Source organism: Leguminivora glycinivorella, chromosome 2, assembly GCF_023078275.1.
Source record: "Leguminivora glycinivorella isolate SPB_JAAS2020 chromosome 2, LegGlyc_1.1, whole genome shotgun sequence".
Lineage (NCBI taxonomy): Eukaryota > Metazoa > Arthropoda > Insecta > Lepidoptera > Tortricidae > Leguminivora > Leguminivora glycinivorella.
This window is the reverse complement of record NC_062972.1, coordinates 17,410,847-17,435,185: the sequence shown is the minus strand read 5'-3', so window position 1 is coordinate 17,435,185 and position 24,339 is coordinate 17,410,847. Positions and strand designations below refer to the sequence as shown.

The window sequence follows — 24,339 nt, the reverse complement described above, 5'->3', positions numbered from 1 at the left end:
TATGTAACACCCTCCACTAAAATCAAATTTCGATAAAAGTGCAGTGTTTAGAGCATGTTTAAAAAAATCATAAAAAATAAGTATGTTTTTTTTTTAAATATGGCTCTTACAACTAGAGATAAAATATTAAAGAACCGATGGCCGTTGGTGTTATAATTCTATCTGTAGTGCAAATTTAGGAGTTTTAACTCAAAACTTGTCAAAAATCGAAGAAAACCAATGGAGCCCCTTAAGGTGTCAAAATCCTAGTAGTTCCATAACACATACGTTGCTGACCTACGGTCGTAGCGCTTCGTCCTACTGTCGTAGCCGATAACATGGATGTCCCCGTATGTAGCGAAAATGCATCTTAACGCTGAACGTCGACGTGTCGTGATTAGAATTAAGTACTTAAAACCTCCTCCAGGCAGGCAATCATGGTCGCGTGATAAACTATAAAACGTCAGGCCGTCCCTGTCGCACGTAAAAATAGTGCGGAAAGGATGGCATGACGTTTTATCGTTTATCACGCAACCATGATTGCCCAGATGAAGGTCATATTGTATAATTAATAAAATTATCGTTAGTAAATCAAATCTTTCTAACCGTATTCATAACCATTGGTTAGTGGTTACATCCTTACGTCATAATGCTTATTTTTGTTCATTCCTGAAAGATACATACAAATAAGTGTCGTTTCTTAAATTCCATAAGCTATAGAAGTTATATTTTGACTGTAGGTTGTCACATATGCCCGTTAGGTATGAATGGCGTGATCTAAGGGAGCGGAGACAAGCGGAGCACTCTATGATATTGCTATGAGCCTGGCCCCGTAGCCGAATGGCATTTCTGCGACGCGAAACGCCACCGAAACGCCGCAGAAATGTAGTCTGGCTCTGTCGCGTCAATACGCACGAGCGATAGAGATAGATAGCTACGAAAGAGATATTATCGTGAGCGTTTCGTGAGCGTTTGTGCATTCGGCTACGCACCCTGACACGAGGCGTCGGATCCGGATTCACTTTGATACAGTTTTCATTATTTGCGTCGTATGTGACGGATTGTAACCAACCTATCTAAAATTCGTATGTTTTTTCTTTCGTATCTTTCGAGAACGTTTCAAGTAGAACGTATTTAAAGTATGTATTAGGGTAATTCCGAATGACAGAAATGTTTGGGTAATTTCGAAAGGGGAATCTTGATATGATGAAAATAATGGTGATTTTTATGCGACTTTCGAAATTAGACGACTTTCGGAATTACTCTAATGTTAGTTAACTTTAGTTAGTTACGCTACGCATCTATACAGTCGATTATCATTGAGCCGTTCTATCTAAAACTTTCATTATTAATGTGACAAACAATTTTGGTATGGTTTTATGCCGAGTTCAAAATACTCAAACTGTACTTTAGAATTGGATACCTATTTCGCCGAAATTACGTTTTTCGAGTCTTTAAAGTAATTCTAAACTAGGAAACTGAATTTAGATCTCTAGGGTTACCTTTGACTGCCTTGTGACGTCTCAGCTACGTCGCCTTGTAATTGCAATGAGGACCCTGAAACAATAAATATAACTGAATAATAAATCTTTCTGAAAATAAAAAATTTAACTGAATAATAAAAATCTGAATTGATTTAAATTGCTGTAATTTAGTACTCGATGAAAAAGTACCAAGTTATTACGTTGTGTATCATACACCACGTAAAGTACGGTTGATTCATTTTTCTAAATAAATAAGCTATTGACACTTGAACTTTTTTTATAAGTTATTGACACTCGTATTAAGAAAAGGCCGCCAACGCACCTCCAACACCTCTGGTGTTTCGGGTGTCCATGGGCGGCGGTGATCGCTTACCATCAGGCGACCTGTCTGCTTGTTTGCCTCCTATCCCATAAAAAAAAGGGAAAACCGGGTGCTGGCTGTACCTATTTTTGAAAACTTGTACCTAAAAATCCATGCTTATTTTAACACAATATTCAAATTTGAGAACGATAAACCACCCAGGAGAGATAAACTTCAATTCATAACACTATCAGTACCAAGTGATGTGATCAATGATCACACTAGCATGTTACGGAATGTAATTGAGTAATTATACGGCCATAACATTAATTAATTAAGTGAGAAGCCTCGGTAACTGACAGTTGACTGAGATGATTGAAGTTACCGCATGATCAAGCCGAAGTCAATACATAAAGTGGCTCAATAAATCCAATAAATAAATACTAATATAATATTATAAATGGGAAAGTGATGTGTTTGTCTGTTTGTTTGTCCATCTTTCACGGCAAAACGGAGCGACGAATTGACGTGATTTTTTAAGAGGAGATAGTTGAAGGGATGGAGAGTGACATAGGCTACTTTTTGTCTCTTTCTTACACCCCAGTTCCCTAAAATGGGGGGTGGAAGTTTGTATGGAGCATTCCGCAATGTTCGAATTTAACGCGAGCGAAGCCGCGGGCAAAAGCTAGTATAGGTATAAAACCTTTTGAATTTTTGCTAAAAGCCGTATTAAATGTGTAAATGTCCTTATTTATTTTATTTGGTATATTTTACCTTATAGAATTACAACTGTGTTAAGAACACACCAAATTAAATGAAAAATCTGTCCCTTTCGGACCGATGAATTCTAGAACATGGGTAGCGTTATGTTCTATGTACAGAATTATGTTATTCATTCCCATGTACGAGTTTGCCCATTAAATCAATGTCGGAACAAAGTAGTTTGACTAGGCTTGATATAATAAAGTATTCTGCAAGAAAGAAAAATGTTGACATTCCGAGAAATATGTTTCTGCGTAACTCGGTACAACATCTAAGAAAGTCCCGGGAGGGCAGAAGTAGAGACTCAGGTAATATATTCGCGGTAACACCGTCGTGTTTGGTGATTTCTTTATGGAGCGTTTGGAATCAAATCAAAAATCATCACAGTTTTTAAAGAAATTTATAACTGTTAATTATGTATGTTAGTTAAAGTTATGAATACCATTTTTCCACTACCCAAAGGTTGCCTGGAAGAGATCGCTTTTTAGCGATAAGTCCGCCTGTTGTTTACCTCTGTAATACAATTTATTGTAATGTGTGTGGTCCTATATACATTTCTGAGGTTGTGCTATAAAGTAGATTTGTAATGTATTGTATTGTATGTATCTATTAAGGTATTATTTCATATGTATCGAAGGGATTGTATGCGCTTTCGCCATTTGCAATTTCTGCAAAATATGGCCTTCGCATCTTTATATTATAGCAAGAGTGAATACTTGAATAGGTTTTATTGAACCGGTGAACTCCATTTTAGACTAGTCTGCCTTCACTGTACAGTCAATCGACGATCAGTTCATCAAAAAAAAAAATGACAGTTGTTAACTTAACGAATATTGAACTAACAAATTCTTTGAAATTAATTGTAGATGAACGGTCAAATTCAAATATTTCTTACGAACGTTTTATTGCGAGTGACATTGTGATCGCTACACATGCACTCATGTCCAACATTGAGACCTAAGCTCATCGAAAATACGTATAAAATAACTAATACGAATCACCGCTCCTACTAGCAAGATCTTGGGGTAACTATTTGTTGACAAGCAATCGTTTATACTGTCTCTAATGCTAAGACCTTAACCTAACATTGCCGTGGGCGTATTACTCGTGTAGGTATTTGTCCAAATATTTGCGTTACAAGTTATTTGGCTTCGGCAAACAACGTGATATTTGACGAGCAGATGTTCGGGAAATAGGAGGAACGTAGTTTAATTACTAACATGTCTTGGGCGCCACTGTAGTAACGATGTGACAAGAATTTGTAGTGATATATGACTTTGACAACGCATGTGGGTATTATTGACATTATGAATTATGCTTATAAGAATATTGCAAAAACATTGCAAGAGTAAGTTTTGGGTGGTTTTGGGAATATGTATAACAGGTGTATAGCTCATTTATTCTTCATACTTTAGACAAAAAAAAAATTAAAACTGTAAATGCATAGGTAATTTATTAAGTAAATTTTAAATGAACGTATCCTTTGCGAAGGCGCTATGTTCGTGCCTATAAAAATGTAGTAAATATATCTACGAACAGAGAACTCGCCTAGCGGGTGCGGGTGGTAGCTGGCAACGAATCGTCGGTCCAGCAGAGCTTGGCACATGATTGGCGTATTTAAATGCTATTTTGCGCTCAGTGCAATGTTAGCGATTTGTTGTTTTGGTTATAATATGTATAAACTATTAAACGAGCAATTCTTGTATATTTATTTATTTATTTATTTATTTATTTATTTATATATACCGACGATCTCGGAAACCGCTCTAACGATTTCGCTGAAATTTGTTTTGTGGGGGTTTTCGGGGTGAAAAATCGATCTAGCGTAGCCTTAGATCCCGGAAAACGCGAATTTTCGAGTTTTCGAGTTTTTCTTTCGCATTTGTAAACGTAAAATATGGTCCTTAATTTCGCCGCGCGCGCATCGATTCCGCTTAGCTCAGTCGCACGAGGTCGGTCTAATGTACGCAGATAGATCGTAGGTGTCAGGGTTTCGAATCCCGGCCAGAAATTAAGTTTTTGTTTTTTGTCTTTTTTTTGTTTTTGTATTTATAAGAGTTTTTTTTTATCTAAAGACGTGATATATTAAAATAGAACCGAGCGAAGCTCGGTCGCCCAGATATTGTATAATTAATAGAATACCTACATAATTATATTATTGTTGTATTGTATAACATCTACCGCGGAATGGATTAGGTTCGAGACAAACCTTATTGGTTTAACGTTACTGTTGTAAATTAATTAGAGATTTTTGTTTGTAATTACCTAAATAAATAATAATAAATAACAGCATCTCGTCGCGACATAGAAGAAAGGGTAGTCTATCTCGCAGCGACATTTAGGTACTTAATATAATCTTGCACCAATATTGTGCTAGCCCTGCAGCAACGTATGTAGGTACTAATGTTAACCAATTCACCCGACCATTAACCAAACTGATTACTCAACTCCGTAGTTTGTAGCAATAAGTAGTTTAATTTCAACATAATTATTTTTACTGATGCAATACAATATTATAATATAATAGTCTAGGTACTCGTTTGTGGTTGAACCAGAGATCGGATACAGTATACAGTTTATTTACTTCATAACTCTGAAATAATGTTAGATATATGTTAGGCTGAAATTTAATACTTACATACTTGATACAGAAAGCCGCTCTCGGACTACTTTGTATAGGAACAATTTTTAGGGTTCCGTACCAAAAAGGTACAACAGGAACCCTTATGGTGCGACTCTGTCCGTCTGTCTGTCCATCTGTCACATTCCTAAATATCTCGAGAACTACTAATGCTATCAACTTGAAATTTGGAATAGTTGTGAACATTGTAAACCTCTACAAATAGAAGGTATAATTTTTTTAAATTTATTAATTTTAATTGTAGAAAATGGCCAAAATGAAAGGGGGGCAAACTGTAAATTTCAAGTTACTAGGTCAAGTGGGGTATCGTTAGAAAGAGCTCAAATTGAACGTAAATAAACTATTTTTTATAATTTTTTTGTTGTGGAAAAAAAAAGAATTTTGAAGGAAAATGTATAAAAAAATACCGTTCCCCCCCCTTATCTCCGAAGTTTACCAACGAAAAATTATGTAAATTTTAGGAAACATTGGTTTTATGCTAAATATTACAGGAAAAATATAATCGTGTTTATATCTTGAAAACTTTTTTTTTAATTCACAAAAAACTTTTTAGATTTTTACTTTTAATTTACCCACCTTTGCGGATGTATATAGTACTTCAAATTAATACGAGATGTTACTTAAATCATCTTCTTTCCAATAAAGTAAAAATTGTTTAAATCGGTTAACATTACAAAGAATAATCCCTGAAAAACCAACATACTATGGTCGCGGAAATTAGTTAGCGAATTCACCGAGAGGTGGCACTATACACAATAATGCTCATTAGTACCTATACTTTTGTCTTCTAGTCAAGTCGTTAGAGTTATGTGAAAACATGAGATTATTTTAACTGGGGAGTTTGAAAGTTTGTACGGAACCCTCGGTGGGCGAGTCCGACTCGCACTTGACCGGTTTTTTTTATTATGAATGGGCTTACTCTTGACCACAGACTAGCCAAAGGCAAAGACGTGGCCTACGATGGAGTGAGCTCGCCCAGAAGATGCCTGTTCACCCTTGATTTGAAGGTCGCCGGGTTATATGAGCTCAGAAATATAGCCGCTGGCAAGGAATTCCACTCCTTGGCAGTGCGCATTAGATAAGAAGAAGCAAAGCGCTCCGTGCGAATTCGCGGAATATCTACCAAGAAAGGATGGAAACCGGCCGTGCATCTAAGAGTCCTATGGTAGAATGGGAACGGTGGAATAAGCTCGTGTAGCTCTTATTTATATTTATACACAGCAAAAATAATCAACAGCAAAAACATTTACAAAGTTTATCCTATTGCAAGAGATATGTTTATACAGAAATGAATATCAAAGCCTAAAGTTTAGAGTCTACTTAACTGTGCTGTGTGCGTAGCCGAATGAACAAACGCTCACGATAATATCTCTTTCGTAGCTATCTATCGCTCTTGCGTATTGGCGCGACAGAGCCAGACTACATTTCTGCGGCGTTGCGGTGGCGTTTCGCGTCGCAGAAATGCCATTCGGCTACGGGGCCTGGCCCCGTAGCCGAATGGCATTTCTCCGACGCCAAACGAAAGCGATACGCCGCTGGCTCTGTCGCGCCAATACGCAAGCGCGATAGAGATAGATATCTACTAGCGCTTAGTTTCGTGAGCGTTTCGTGAGCGATTGTGCCATTCGGCTAGCCACCCTGGCCTGCTAGCCGAATGACAATTCTGCGACGCCAGCCGCCGACAGAAAATCCAGTCTAACTCTGTCGCGCCAATACGCAAGAGCGATAGAGATAGATAGATACGTAAAAGATATTATCGTGAGCGTTTGTAATACATTCGGCTACACATACCTACAGATTATTGCATCAAATTACGAGATTGCGACATGTCTCGAAGTATTCTCGAGACAAGCGGGACAGGCGAATTACGGGGTCGCACCCTTCATACAGATGAGTGGTCTTGGGAAAGTGACAGCCCTAGGGATTATTCGGGGAAATTTGGAATACTTCTAGAGTGAGATATTGCTTCAATAACGAGGAGCGGTATTTAAGGCATGTTATGGAAGGCTTTTGATGTGCCTTCATGGTTTATATGGGATCTCAACCGCTATTTTTATTATGATTTATAGTATTTTCTTCGTGTATTTATCACATTGATATGAAGGAGGATAAACAATAAAAAGTTAGCTGTAACGAAGGATTAATTTACACTATTTTACACACTATGATCTTATGACATGAACTATGTATGATCGCCCGTCGGAACGCTTAAATCCAGAAATTAAGTCCTTATGTCGAGTCTTTGTTGCAGGATGGACCAGACAGACCGACACAGACAATGATAATATGTAATAATCTGTGTTGAAAAAAACATTGCTCTAGCTAACGTTTATAATTACTCTAGCTTCAAGAACCAGGTAGGAAACAGCTGAGAGTGTTTTTACGAAGAAATTACACCTCCTGCTGCGCCTTCATAATTCTGCTAATTTGTACTTTCCGTATGTATTTATTCGGATTGTGAAGCCCTAGAGGATATGAGTTGATGCCAGTTAGTTGTAGGGAATTTGTTGATGTCACCGTAACTAGATGTCGCCACGTCCGACGCAAGATGGCAGTAATCCCGCAGCGGTGAATCCCTCGGACGACGGTCGGACGCTCACTTGAGCCCGGCTTATCGGCCAAGCGGCAAATATTGCTTTTGTATGTCAATCAGCAGGAACCCGTGCGTACTCGTTACATGGACGTTTAGTCGAATGGGAAAATTACAAATTACCTTGCTGTAAATTATAATTATACTGCCAATCGTTATTCGAAATAATGTCGACGTAGGCAAGGAAGAACCCCTTAAGCGACATTTTGCAAATTTTTCAGGAGAGCGTTTTAAAGTTTTATTTTTGAGAAAAAAAATCGTATCTTTTTTGTAGTCGTTTAAGAGAATTATGTTCTATACACGTATTGTATCAAATTTAAATACCTATTTAATTATTATGTTATTAAATAAACTTGGAAACTTCCGAAATAAGTGTCGGTTAAGGTAAAATGACCTGAAAATAATCCCGGAAGAACCCTTTACGCGACGAAAAACGATTGAACCGCCTTGTGTAGTCGTATATTATAACTGAAATAACCATTTAAAACAACCTTAGCATACTGCAAGAACCAATTAAGCGCCTAACCATGTAAGATATGTACTATGCATAAACACTTAAGCGCCATTACTATCAATATGGGCATTTTTTTTAAACACTTTAAGCGCGTACATGCATAAATATTGTGCACTTAAGTGACATCGTTTAAATTTAAGTCGAATTTTGTGTCGCATGAAGGGATATTTTTTAAAATTGCCTAATATTTCTAGGACAACTTAAGCGACATCAAAGTCCTCAGATCGTTTCCTAACCCGCACCAAACGACGCAGAAAAAAAGCCGATCCATCGATATATATATAACTCAATATCGCAAAAAATGTCGCTTAAGGGGTTCTTCCTTTCCTACGTCGAATTGTTATTTTTCTTTATGTAAAATGTAAATTAGGAAAATAGGTAATAAGTTGGAGAAATCGTTCTAATTTTTATAAACAAGTATTTGGGGTTAATTCCAAGTACTTACAGGCAAATTTTTCATTCAGAACGTTAAAGTTAAGTAGGTATCTAAATGATGAATATGATGAGATGATTTAAGTTTTCTCAATGACTTAACCATAATTCAACATAATTGAATCAAAATACATTTATTACACAAAGCTAAGAGGATTTGAGAGGTCTACAGTTTTACTACTTTTAAAATGAAAGCGAGAATACCGATTTGAGACAAAAATTGTTCAGCAAAATTGGTCTTAACTTATTATACGTCATTTTGCCAAGGTACCTATTTAAAACCAATTAAGGTAACCCTCCCAACTGCCCGAATATCCATCTAGAAATTACCTAAAATTTCTACTTAAGCATACACAAAATTAATCTCTCAGAGTTCATTAGTAAATAGGACTCTTATAAATATTTAGCAGTACTCTAATACATTGCGGGGGCCTGAATTATTTATCGAGTCGGCTCGAGGTGTGGTACTGACCGTTATCTGGTGGAATACTAAGTAGCAGGATACATGACTCGGTGTAGGTGAAAAAGTTTTGTTTGGATTGGTGTCTATACACGGTGTAATTGAAGAACCCGAAAGATTTGAATAAACGAGTATTCTTGATTATATTTGAAGTAATATACTTTGGATAACCATGTTTTACGAAAAAAATCGTAATATCGAATTTTAAGCAATCAGCATATTTACTTTTTATGTACGAATACATTACATAAGGTATAAGGCTGTATGGTTTTTCTACTCGTCGCCTTTAATCTGTCAATTAGAACACCACAGACTAAACTATAAGTGCTGATTTTTCAGTGTTGGATAGTCTATGATACTTAGTCAACTATAATATTTCATTACAGTTCACTTTACTTAACTGTAATAATTTCAAAAATAGAACTTCATACAAGTTTTATACTAATTTGCGATACCAGGCAAATTTTTCTGCATCAGAAAAACATTTCTTTTATCTATCGCGCTATCGACCAATCAGAGACAGTTATTACAAACAATTGGTTGCAAGAAGTATATCACGATTGTATAAAATACTATTTTTATTTAATGTTCCGGTAAATACTTTAAGTGTATGTTATTTCTAAAAATAAATTTTCTCTGAAACTAAGTTTTACACAATCTGCAAACAACGGCTAACTCCTCTTATTTTCTTGGGTATTTGTTACTGCTTTGGTATATTGTTTTTTCCAAAGTAATTTACTTGTGATTTTGGTCATAGATCCACACACATATTATATTGACTTTGTTTTCCTGATATAAAGCTGCGTTATACTATGATACGTACCTAGTAAATTATGTTTAACATTAGCTTTGGAAAAATCTAAGAAAAAATGTTCGGTTATCACATCAGTATCAATAACAAGATTCAATAGTGTAACAAAAAGCGTCTTCAGTTTTTTATACAAAAATGTTTCCTTGGGAGTTACACCAGCCACTGAAAACCTCAGACCACCTATTACAGGTCAAACATTAACAATGTATACATACCATGAAATAGTACATTACGATACAAGTGCGTAAAAAAGGAAGTTCGAAACGAGTGGCGATAAATTAAAACACAACCGAAGGGAGTGTCATAGCTGGGCATTAACTCGTTAATCCGTTAATCGTTAATTAACGAAGTTAACATTTCGATTAACGGATTAACTTTTAAGTTAACTTTAAAAAATGTTAACGGATTCGTTAACTTCCGTTAAATTTCATAGAGTCCGTTAATCGTTAATCCAGCACCCCAAGCGGCTCGCTGCGCCGCAAAAACCACGTTCTTACTGCTACTGTGAAAGCCCGTAGTACGGCAAAACCTAGGTTTTATCGGTAAAAGCAGATCCGTCGGTTATAAACATTCTAACGACCAATTGGTGACTTTGGATCACTTATTCGTGATCTTCTAAATCTTATTAGGCGTGCTAGATCGATCACTAACCTGGGAATAGAGTGCAATCATCAGGAATGACAGACAAATCGCGCAACCGACGCATCGAGTTAGAGTCCGGCGCGGGCCTTAGATTACTCTACCAAGTTATCGTGGCCCACAGCATCGAGTTGTCATCTCAAATCTCAATCTGAAGAACCAACGCACCACGATCATCGCGACCGCATGAATGACCCAATAATTACCAATCCGAAGTAAAACCTAGGATTTAGCCAACCAACGGCGGTAAAAGCCCGAAGAGACCGTAATGATTACATTTCGGTTTTTTACCGATTGGCGTTACAGGTTTTAATGGTTTTTGGTGGATACTTAGTAAATAGAAATACATAATACCTACAGTAGAGTCCTATTTTTATGACGTGTTAACGGATTATCGATTAACTTTAACTTCCGTTAAATATACCGAAATGTATCGCTTTAACGATTAACGAAGTTAACTTTTTAAGTAACGGATTAACGATTATCGAAGTTAACTATTTGATTAACGGTGCCCAGCTATGGGGAGTGTTTTAAATCGACACGAGTTACGAATTTCCTTTATGCACGTGTATCGTACGACGTTTTTCAGTACAGATGAGCCTTGAAAGTTTCGACCTGGCATATAATGAATCACTTCTCGCACTAGTGCGTAAAAAAAACACCATCTGTACTGAAAAATATATTAATGGCACAACCAAACTGTCTGGAATATGTAGCCAATTCATTTCACGTTTTCAGGGTTGGTCGCTTAATAAAAGTTGCTCAATAGACTCTTAATGCCTCTTACTTACGGGGTGTCTCAAATATATTTAGTTTTAACTTTTCCGTTAGACCATTGTGTGTACATCTTTACTCGATCCTTTCGAGCATGAGTTGTATGTAATTCCAAACATGGCTCAGATGTTCGGTTCGTTACGAAGATAACGATTGCCAAATACGATATATGTATACATTTCCACATTCAATCTCGATATATGTATGGGAACTGTGGAACACCTACCTTTAGCAAATACTGGTACTTAGGCATTACAAAGAACGATATAAGGTGCATTAGGGCAATTCCGAATGACAGAAATGCTCTGGTAATTCCGAAAGGGGAATCTTGATATGATGGAAATAACGGTGATTTTTGTGCGACTTTCGAAATTAGACGACTTTCGGAATTACCCTAATACACCTTACTTAAAACGGGACTGACAAAGCCCATACAAATAAGCGTACCCCTGAAATGTATGGGTCTTTTAGGCTGAAAACTAGATGGCGCTGTTTTGCACCCTGGCAGTGGCCAAAATCATATTTTCCCCAAATATTTTTTTCATGTTTTATTTTTTATAAGAACAAATGATATATTTCTTTATTTTAATATCATGATATCATGCCAAACACATTTTGAAGAACATGAATTTGTAGGCATCAAATGTAGTTATGATAGTATTTAATAGGTGGCGCTAATAATGGAGTTACGATTCCTAGTATGAAGATTGTAAATCCTATATAAATAATCCTTGGTATTACATTGATTTTATTTTAAAGAAAAAACATTTTTAGATTGTCTTTCATCCTTTCAATAATTTAATAATTGTATTTATAGGTGTATTTTGAGCAAGTCAAACCATGTTCAGATTCAGAGAGACCCTCATGTGTTAGTTAGAGAAGGTGATTAAGTAGTACCTTTAGTCCTTTACCCAAACAGATAGTGCGAAAAAAAGTTGGAATAGATTTTCGTTTCCTCAAAATAAATTATTTCAGCTTACATGATCATGTCGTGCGTCGTGAAAGTAACGTAATAATAATAACGGTATGCAATGACGAGGCACACTCAAAGGTTGTGACAGATGACGCCACCTTAGTCCGTTTTCACTTATCCGATCCGATATCGGATTCACAGATAAAGAATTTCACACATGAGAGTGAGAAGATGATATTTTTTTCTCTCTCACACATGTGAATGACAGTGACATGCCTAGGCACTTGCACAGGCGCCGCCTGGCGGGATAAAATGTCAGTGTGCCTCCTCATTTATACTCTGTCAACCAAGTCTGTCAGTAAATAACAACAAAGAAAACTATATGCACCCTTTTCTTTAGGGTGTTAGAGAAAAGGATGCCTATAGTTTTCTTAGTTCTTATTTACTGACAGACTTGTTTGACAGTATATAAAAAGAAACAATATAATTATGAACAGAGTGCACCATCAAATCAAGTGGGTGTAGTAGGATGCTCTGTGGTTCTTATTACAAGATTGGACAGCTCTCTTCATGCATATTCAAGCGCCTAACCAACACGCTTGTACACCTCACTTATAAATCTACCCAAGTAGCGTGTGCAGCTTTATACAGCAGCATATACAGTAGAACCCGCTTAAAACGATTCTGAGGGGACCCAGCCTAAAAAGCGTATTATACGGGAAATCGTATTAAACGTGAAAAAATTGTGATTTTTAATCGTAAACTTTTAATATGGTTATTTTTTCTTGGAGAGATAATGCTTTTCTTTTATTTTTGACATCACTGAACCAAAGATGGGACAAAGAATTCAGAAACTTAACACCGCAGCAGTGATAATGAGCGAAGTGTATGTAGGTAGGTACGAACTATAGCACTAACCGCTGAGTTAGGACAATAAATTACAAATTTATCTTTACGGGTGGCGGTGTCGCCAGAATCGCGTAATTAGTACAGTACAATTAGTTCCGATTTTTTGTCACCCGCATAAATAAAGTTGTAAAGTAATGCGAGGTGGGTGGTTTTAGATGGTGTATTAAGCGGGGACGCGAGTCGTATTAACCGTGAAAAAATGTCTGAAAACAAGTCTCAAATTGTAGGGACCGGCGTAAAATGGCGTAATATGCGGGAAATCGTATTAAACGTGATCGTTTTAACCGGGTTCTACTGTATGTGAAATTGTATAAAAAACCACTAATGAAAATGAAATATTTATTTATTTTTTAAGTAGGCATATTACAATGCGCATATGAACGTCAAATAAAGCTACGCCGGCTCTAACCCTACGCCTCAGCCTCGAGAAGATTTCAGTCCCCCCTCAGTTGGGAGGGTGGTATCCACTATGGGACCGGCAAGAAACTGCCACTTCTTTTCAAAACATTACATCTTATAATTAACATGTATTAAATAACAAGAAAAAAATTAACATGCAAAATATTCATAAAAAAAAAATTAACAGACTAGGTATATTCATCAAAAAAAAAATTAAATTATACTAGGTACTTACTAATATTATAAATGGGAAAGTGTGTGGGTTTGTTTGTTTCTCCGTCTTTCACGGCAAAACGGAGCGACGAATTGACGTGATTTTTAAGTTGAAGAGATGGAGAGTCACATAGGCTACTTTTTGTCTCCTATAAATTATTTGGGGACTGGAAGTTTGTATGGGGCATTGCGTAATTTTCGAATTTAACTCGAACGAAGCCGCGGGCAAAAGCTAGTTGTAAATAAGATGACGCAGAACGTGCAGTGAATGTGTGCATTTAATTTCCGACCCATTTTATAAAAAAAAAAAATAAATAAATAAAATAAAATAAAATATCTTTATTTCAGACCAAAGTCCATACAGTGAGCAAAATACATTTTTTAAAAAAACTTATTCTAATTCTAATTAAGGTGCCTTGGTAACAGCCACATACACTCAGTTATATGTGTAGGTGGCCACCACCGAGTGCATTCTAGTCCAGTGTATGAGGAGCTGACTATCCCAGCGATCAGCTAAGACGGCCAGAAGGCTGTTCCGGCTGCCACGCAGGCGGCACAAAGATGCCGCGCACCGCGCGCGCAGCATGGCCTGGAAACCATCTACGCGCGCATGCGCGAACATTCCCGATGCACTACACCAGCGCGGCAGCCGCAACAGCGCCCTGAACGCATTGTTATACTGGACGCGGAGGTCACCCAGCGCCCTCTGCGTACAGCTGGCCCATAGTGCACATGTGTATAGTGATGTGCAAAAAGCTTTAAACAAAGTTATCTTGACAGGCACTGTGCATCGCCCGAACCTATGTGCCAGCATGTTCGCCCTGGTCGCCAGCGCCCTCCGCTCCCTCTTTATATCCTCATCGTCACACATATCATCACATAATACATGGCCAAGGTACTTAAATACATACACTCTTTTTAATGGCACTCCATTAAGCAACACTGGAGGAACCTCTTCAGGACACTTATTACCAGATTTAAAAATCATTAATTCACTTTTAAAGCAATTATATTTAAGACCATGACTGTTAGCATATTGCTCACAGACTAGTAACAGTTTCCTAAGCCCGCCTACCGAGGGGCTCAGCAGCACCATGTCGTCTGCGTAACTAATGTTATTGAAACTTGTGTCCTGTATGCGACAGCCGACATGCATGCTACTGAGCTCCTCGATAAGTGCATTTATATACAAGTTAAACAATTTAGGGAAGTCAAGCCCCCTGTCTAACCCCACATTCAAGGCCATACTCATCAGACATTGCATCACCCCATTTAACAACATTAGTTTGACTAGTATACCAATGCCTAAAAACATAGATTATTTCTCTAGGTACATTTGCCTCAAAAGCTTTTTCCACAGAAGCTCATAATTAACTAGATCAAAAGCTTTTGATAAATCAAGATAGCATGCAAAGACAGGTGTATTTTTATTAGTATAATACTTAACAGTCTCCTTCATGCATATGATAGCACTTTCGGTGGACAGGCCGGGCCTAAACCCGAACTGTGCATCATGAAGTTGCAAATACTTATCAAGCTCAGCATTAAGTAAACTGTCAAATATTTTAGACACAACAGTAGCTAGTGAGATAGGTCTGTAGTTATTTATACAAGATACATCTCCCGTTCTATTTTTAACGATAGGAACAACAATTGTTTTAGTCATCTCACTTGGCATAAAGGAGTGACTCATACAAAAGGAAAAAAGCATAGCCAAAACCCTAGGCAGATGAGCACCTGCATACTGGAGATGCTCGATGCTCAAGCCGTCATGCCCGGGAGACTTGCCCCTCTTCATGCTATTAATAATCTGAGAAATTCTCGTAGCAGATAATTTGGTAACATTCACCCCGGCCATGGCTGCCCCAGCATCAGGCACCGCAGCACTGCAGTTCAATGGTGACTTCACAGAAAAATGTTCCTTAAACTTATTCGCTATCACCTTCGGCTCAGTACTGTTTTCGATACTCACAGGAAGTCCAGGTCTTATGTTAAGTTTATTAGTTTGTTTCCAAAATGCACGGAAGTCTTTATCGGAATGACATGAAGCAAGCCTATCAAGTTTTATCTGTTCTTGGTTTAACTTACACCACTTTAGTTTGGCCTTGAACCTGCGTCGACTACTACACATTTCTTCATACACTGGACCCGCTGAGGGCTCATTACAAAGTTGCCACATCTGAAATTTACTCCTAGACTCCCTGTGGGCATCAGCCACATATTTATTCCAACCCATGATCTGCCTACCTCTATGCCTTCTACACAGTTTACTTTTAGAAGTTATAGAAGCTAAACTTAGAGCACTAATAATATCACAGTACAATTTGGTAATTATATTTCTATGTTCCAAGTTATGACACATACCATCGCAGCATTGGGACAGAGACTGGGGAAAGTCAATATTCTTTAGTAACAAGTTACATTTATTTTTATACAGCTCAATTTCCTCTATATCTCTCTCTCCCCACAGAACACTATTTTTACTTTGATTATAGATAAATTGTTTTGGCTGTACGGAGCCCAAATTACACTTCACTATGAGTGGAAAATGGTCTGACCAGTAAACATCATACTTAATATATACATCAATAATGGTAGGCCAAGCTGCACTTGTAACAATACAATGATCAAGCCACCTCTTACACCCGTGAGATTCACTAATGTAAGTATAACAACTGGAATACATGCCAAGTTTATCAAAATCAGCACAGATCCACGATTGGTCCGAGCAATAATTAAGAAGTTCATTACAAAAAGGCTCGTTGGGATGCGAGTTAAAATCACCCAGAATAAAGACACTTTCAGCATCACAGTCACTAATTACAGCATTAATTGTACCTAGACACTACCTTTATACCTTGTCATAGTGACAATTAGTATATGTGGCCTCTATGGACTAAGAGCCCAGAGCCGCCAGACCTTCCTCATTTTCTCAAGAATTAAAATATGAGATAATGTAGAGTTCGTATCGACGTTTAATGTCTGCATATTACCTAGTTCGGCCCGTCGGCCATTTTTTTTCTATAATGTTTTTTTTAAAACAGTAACTTTCCTAAAATTCTCAAGGCTGATTTTTATAGGTATGTGTGTTAGAAAATACTGTTAGGAATTGATAATCATAAATTCCTAACTATTTGCGCCGGCCGTAACTTGAAAATTAGGGTAAGTTAGAGAAACTTTCAAGCGTCTGGTAAAAGTTACGGCCGGTGAAAATAGCCAGGAAGATGATTATCAAATCCTAACAGTATTTTCTAATACATAAAAAAAACCTTATAGAAAAAAAGGCCGACGGGCCGAACTAGGTAATATGCAGACGTTAAACGTCGATACGAACGCTACATTATACCAAAGTTTCGTCCTTGAGAAAATGAGGAAGGTCTGGCGGCACTGGGCTCGTAGTCCACTAGCATCCTACATATTGATTGTAACTGTGACAGCGGCAACGTTTCAAATATGTAGGAAAGGGTAGGATATGTAGGAAAAAGTTTTATAACTATAGGTTGTAATTAAACGAATAAAGTTAACAATATATGTTCAATTACCTATGTTATATCGAATAGTCAGAATATCTTTAAATATTCCTTGTTTACGCCATTGTTTGACATTTTTGAATTTTGTATTTTTGACCTAATTCTAAGATTGACATAGTATAATTAATACAGAATAAATGAATTTGATTATTATAAAAGAAATAAATAAGTAAACGAATAAAATTTTTGGACTCAATATTCGCCTTTGGGTCAATATCAAGGATTTTATTTATTTATTATTTATATGAGCCTAGAGTGTCTCACTGCTGGGCAAAGGCCTCCCTTTTCCCTTTCCACGTATCCCGGTCCTGACCCGTTTCCCACCAGTTCTCATCAGAGGATTTTATAGGCTACTAGACTCGTATCGAATTTAGCACATCAAGTTATTGTTTTCTGTAGTATTTGACTTAAGAAATCAATATTTATAGCTTGCGGGCATTAAAAGTGCGTGATGACTGCGTATTTTTAATTAAAGATGTGTGTATGTTTTTTTTTAATTATGGACTCCGAAAACGGTGTTGGTCAATGGAGTGACGTCACATAATTCAGATCAACTATGGAAATTAGAGGTAGTAGTCTGATCTCCATAGAAGCAACCTCTATTGTATTAAAATTCATAGTTCTTGACGGGTGTGACAATGTGAAATATTTTTTCTAAATATACTGACGTCATGTCATAGATATTCTATAGATTAATATGGCTGATGTTGTTTTTGCCTGATCACGTAAAAGTAAACTTTAAATAATTTTTTTGCGGGTTTTTAAGTCGTAATAAAATATGGTACTATTTTTTTTCGTTTAATTAGACAGTAATTAATAATATAAGACATATTCACTCTAAGACCAAATTAAATTATTTCATAGGAAATATTTTAATTTGTGTTTTTTAGTAGACACACTACTATTATTTAACTATAAACTGAAATAAATGTCATATACAAAGAAAAAATGACCAAGGCCTCCAAGTGTCCGATGCTGGATTCGAACCAGCGTACTCCGTTATAGCCACGGATGCCTCAAACCACTCGGCCAACCGGTCACGGCGGCAAGGGTCGAAATTTTCAAGTATATGACACAATTACCGAAGGCTAAGGCGCCCCCTGCCATCTCTGAGGTAGAACCGGAACTAGTTCGACCTCCTAACTGAATCAAACCATGTGATTACGAGTTAGCGAAGAGAGATGGCGCCACCATATTCACTCTAAGACCAAATTAAATTATTTCATAGGAAATATTTTAATTTGTGTTTTTTAGTAGACACACTACTATTATTTAACTATAAACTGAAATAAATGTCATATACAAAGAAAAAATGACCAAGGCCTCCAAGTGTCCGATGCTGGATTCGAACCAGCGTACTCCGTTATAGCCACGGATGCCTCAAACCACTCGGCCAACCGGTCACGGCGGCAAGGGTCGAAATTTTCAAGTATATGACACAATTACCGAAGGCTAAGGCGCCCCCTGCCATCTCTGAGGTAGAACCGGAACTAGTTCGACCTCCTAACTGAATCAAACCATGTGATTACGAGTTAGCGAAGAGAGATGCATTTATTTCAGTTTATATAAGACATACTTTGAAAAAGGGTCAAGTAGCCTATTACTTACATAATTTCTGTATTAAACGTGACGCTTTTGTTTGAAAAGACTTAAGATACTGTACTCAAAACACTGTACTTAAGACACTGTATAAAGTAAATTTTTAACGTATCTTACAGTCTGAATCAGGCTATTTATTAAAATCCTAGTCCGAAAAGGAGGCAGGAAATTACGTTATTATGTATTTTTCCATTTAAAATCGACAGCGTAAAGATATGAAATAACAAATGGATGCTTCCTGAAAACTTCTGGAGAACAACGTTTTCATATTTTTTTACGTAATTATTCAAAGAGAAGAAAAATATCAAAATGACAATGTCAACAGTGAAATTGCCTTTGTAAATTGGAAATTATGAACTTGATTAGATCAATCCATTGAGTTCGTTGGGACCTCCTAGTAAGTATTGCAATAAGTAGTATACCGTAGTTTTCATTTATTACCTAGTCCCAGTTACATACGTTCTTGCTCTGACTAAACAGGGCCATAAGTGCCATAACCAATAACATACCTTTAAAGGCATGTTACATTACATTACCAAAATAATAGTTTTACCATACCATTTCATACCTGGGGATTTCCACGAGAATGTCGCTTACGACATGCAATTCTTCTAATACTTCTGAAGACACTAAGAAAGCGAAGTTGTGTCTGACAACCTTTCATGACTTGGTTAACCAATTGGCAGTATTTTCTCGAACTTTACTGATTTGATTGATATAGCTGGCAATTGGCATACAAGGTAAAAGCATGTCGTAAGCGACTTTCTTGTGGAATGCCCCACCTTAAGGTAATAAAATAAATAAATAATAAATAATAAATAAATAAATATTACATGACATTCTTACACAGATTGACTGAGGCCCACGGTAAGCTCAAGGAGGCTTGTGTTGTGGGTACTCAGACAACGATATATATAATATATAAATACTTATATACATAGAAAACATCCATGACTCAGGAACAAATATCTGTGCTCATCACACAAATAAATGCCCTTACCGGGATTTGAACCCGGGACCGCGGCGCAGCAGCCTGCAGCAGGCAGGCAGGCAGGATAAATATCATGATCGCAATAAAAGGACTGTACATATCCGGTTACGATTGTTTTCAAACTGCATGCAAAAATGCAGCTGAAACTAGTTATGGCATTGATATATTTCCATTACTGAAAGACCCTTATCTAAGGAACGCTGCATTTGTAAGGATAAGGAAAAAAATATCACAATTTTCAGCAAATAGATCCATATTGCACATTAAACTTAAGGACCCTTCTACTGTGTAACGTCACATGTGTTAGGAAACAGGAATCTGCATTACTACATCAAATTCACTGAGCATGTAACTCCACTTTAGGTGGTACAGTCAGCACCAATTGCCATAAGTACACAGAGTGTTAGTGACGGCCTGCTCATCGACACTACATGCTGTAATCAATTATGAACGTACTTGGTACCAACATCGCAGCACGAAAATAATCTTACTGAAGTAAAATGCCTGCCGTTTTTGTTATTTGGTAACACATGTACCATACTTTTCAAGCTTTTGTTATGATTATGATTAAGTATTTAGATACTATTACTGATCGAGAAGGCGCCAGCGCATGTTTTATTTACATTGTCTTTTGTGTAGAATAAGTTTGGCTAGTATTTAAGTGGGAGGGAAGGAGGAAAACCTAAGAACTGCAAGAACTAATTACCCTAAGTGCGTTTTCACATTATCAGATCCGATATCGGATGTCGGGCCGATATCCCATACATTACAGGCGCCATCTTGAATTTTTTCCATTGAAATCCTTCCGACATCCGATATCGGATCGGATAATGTGAAAACGCACTAACACGTAGTGATTCGATGCCCTTTGGTGACTACCAAATAAATAAACAGATCATTATATCATAAATAACATAACACATGTCGCCAATGATTCTATAGAAATAAAGATGTGTGATTTATTTAGTATTTTAGGTCACCAAATCCGAATTGACGCAGACTGTACCATCGTTTGAAACACGCTTCTGTGTAGTACTGGTACTGCAGATTCCTAACAGAGTTCCGCTACCGTAAATTTAAGAGGCCCGTCCGGTTTTAGTTTCAGTATATACTTATTGATAAGAAAAGCACTTGTTTTAAACAGCGCGTATTCTTATCTACAAAATCAGTAGTTAACATCAAGGAAAAGTTACTCCCTGAATTAATTATGATTTTTTTCCTGACACTAGTTTAAGAAAACCCGCAAATAGTGCTCACGTCTGAGTGAGCTGAGCTCAATTTTGTATACTTTAGGCTGCTAAAATTGATGTTGTCGCATTACTTATATCCTAAACTAAAAATTCAGTAGTTTACATGTGTGTTATCATGCTACTAAAATACAGTAAATGGAAGTTAAACGACATCAATATTTGTCTAAAAATACTTCGAATCAAATGGCAATTACTTCGAAAACCTTTTAGGCAAATAAAAGGTTTTCTTGATAATTATAAACTTTAAGTATGTGTATGCAAAATAGTGTGTAATACAAATCAGGAAACACTTCCAATTTTAGATACATACTTACTTAAAGTTGTAACTAAAATGCGGTCGGCCCCTGTAGGCATCTTCATAAATTTGAATATGTACGACCGTGTTTTAGTTTTAAAATAATGTTATTTTATAAGCTAGATAACTGGACTACAGAATTATTACCTTTTCATATTTTTCCTTACAAAGAGAACGAATAAAATCAATGTTGAATATAAACTTTCGTAAATTTTCCATACAAACGTCAAAACTGCGAACAGATTCTATTGAGTCAGACGCCCGATCGGGCTCGTTCGGAGCGGACGTGTCGCCAAATTTGCTCCAATGACATTTATTTTTGACACTGGAAATCATATACGGATACAAAAAGATTGCCAGTGCTATGAATGTATTCAAAAGTAATAAGGTAAATAAATATCGTCACGTCTAAAAGAGTCTCAGTTTAAAATCGTTTTTTTTGTGTTGTTTACTACTTATTATTGTTGAGAAATAAAAAAATATATGTAACTTTAATACAATGATAAGAAATATAGGTATTTTTTGTCTTCTAAACTTTATTAAAATGAAAGAGTTTTAAAATTAATTTTAACTCGTTGGACTTTATTTTCATTATACTGGTCACATTATTTAGTGTGTCAGTGTGTGCAACATTCTCTATCGCGAAGAGACATTCAGTGTGGCGTATGAAAAAACTAACAGAACTAATCATTATAATTATATTCTATAAACGATTATTTTCGTAAATGGCGAAATTATTAATTGTAATAATATATTATCTTATCACAAAATTGTTCTGTATGACTTACCTTCTTACGTTCAATATAATTTTTAAATGGTGTTTGCACACGGGGCACGTAACCTTAGATTCAGACAACTTCAACTAAATTTTGAAAATTATTATTTTAATGAAGAATTATATATATGGCAACAATTTTACATGTAAACTGACTGTCAACCTCTGTTCATACATAACCTCAACCTTTGTCTCAGTGCATTTATAACGGATGTTATAATGGCTAAACCAATCAGGAACAGTGAATTATTTTAATTCATTCGGAAAAGGGTTTAACCATTTATAATTAGAATAAACGAAGCACTGTTTTTTACACCAGAGTTGTTTTGATTTTATATGGTGTTTGCACAAATTTATTTTAATTCGTGTGAGATGGTAACACTAAATTGACACTGTCCGCAATCTAAACACGCGGCAGCGTGTCAAGCCAAGTTCAAGTAACCGAACTGGCAGACAACATCGTGTGTAATATTACACGAACTATTTGGAGCCTCTACGGGCGTCCTCACAACAAAAACTATTTCACATAAACGTCTTAAATTTGGCTCTTATATTGATATTTGTGACATACATATAGGGATTGCAATCCGGTCTGATATCCAATCCGGCCGGATCCGGCCGGATTTTGGTCCCAATCCGGCGGATCCGGCCGGATCCGGCCGGATTGGCCTTGAGGATTAAAAGTACCCAAATAGTAACTTTTTTTGTATGTTTTCAGCATAATATTTTTACCAGGTAACAAGTAAATTTTACTAAAATAATCAGTCGCAAATAAAATTCTTTCGTTCTTTTTAAACGTACAATCAAGGATAACAAAATTATTTTTAGTGTATTGTTTTACAGTAATACCTATTAGGGCTTGCATTCCGGAATTCCGGAATCTCGAAATTCCGGAATTTCGGACAATTTTTCCGATATTACAGTTCCGGAATTGAAACACATAATCTCGAAAATTCCGGAGTTGAAAAAAGATATATTTTTGGACGAAAACGTGTAATATCAGCCTGGTTATTTTACAAAACTACCACCGCGTCTATAAAAGATATGTAAATTCATTAAGTTAGACACTGCTCGGATTCAGGTAGTGCCTATTTTATGACCAAAGGGTTGCATCCAGGGCTAGTTAGAGCGAGATAGTGTAGTTTTAACCCGCTAATATTATACCATTGTCACTTTCTGGTTTTGCTCTCAATTGTTTTAGCTAATAAGTGAAATATATAATCAGTTTAAAGTAAATATTTGTTGAAGAAAGTTGTGTTTTGTGATAATTTAAAATGTCTAGCCAGGAGTTGAGTGTTATGCTCGAATACTGAAGGAAAATTAAATATAAATAAATAACATTAGGTACATTATTATTTTATTAGCGTTATTTATGCTCAATTTATTAGATCGAACTTAAATTTCAGTAATAATCTAAATTAATCGGTATTAAAGCGGCATAAACTCAAAATTTTACTTCTTTTCTCATAGCACTGAATATTTTAGGCATAAAGTCTTAAGTTCAGACGCAAATCGTAGTATTTGGTATTACCTCAGAGGAAAAAATTCTATAGAGAGGACAAGCCGCGCGCGGCCTGGTCGCAGATGCAGGCCCATTGGGCCTACACCGCCGCCAGTTCGCCGTCCGCTGTCATCGAGTGTACACGCGCGCTGTTCACCGACGAAAAACGAGTTTTATCAAAAATGCCGGAGTGTGCAATAATAACTTGCAAACATCGCAGTGACCTGAATAATTTCCAAGCCGATAGGATAACATTTCATAGGTAAATACTATTTATTTCCTTTTATTTCACATAAAACACGAATTCAACGTAATACTCCGAGTTGTACCATGTAACCTTACGTTTGCTTGTGCTTTAAAACGTTCATTATACATTGCGGCTACACAAGGAACATATTGTAAACAGTGTAGTGTTTTGCGCCGCAATGAACGGTGTACAAAACGATTCACTCAGTGAGACATTTTTCTCGGAAACGAGGCGAGGCGTTCCCGCTATTTATCGTTGTGTGCGTGCGCGATCGCGCTCGCTTATCGTTCGCGTGTACACATACATTGAAATGATGCGCGTGTATTGCGC

The 24,339-nt window shown here is 36.7% G+C and overlaps 1 protein-coding gene across 1 annotated transcript in view; it reads right to left on the bottom strand.

Annotated features, from left to right (window-relative positions):
• The window catches only part of LOC125238675 (Down syndrome cell adhesion molecule-like protein Dscam2), a 213,030-nt gene that overhangs the window by 98,572 nt on the left and 90,119 nt on the right, over window positions 1-24,339 (bottom strand). Inside the window, exon 5 of the mRNA XM_048146068.1 lies at window positions 1,482-1,536. Within this exon, the coding sequence (XP_048002025.1) occupies window positions 1,482-1,536 (55 nt within the window). The remainder of the gene's footprint in view (window positions 1-1,481; window positions 1,537-24,339) is intronic.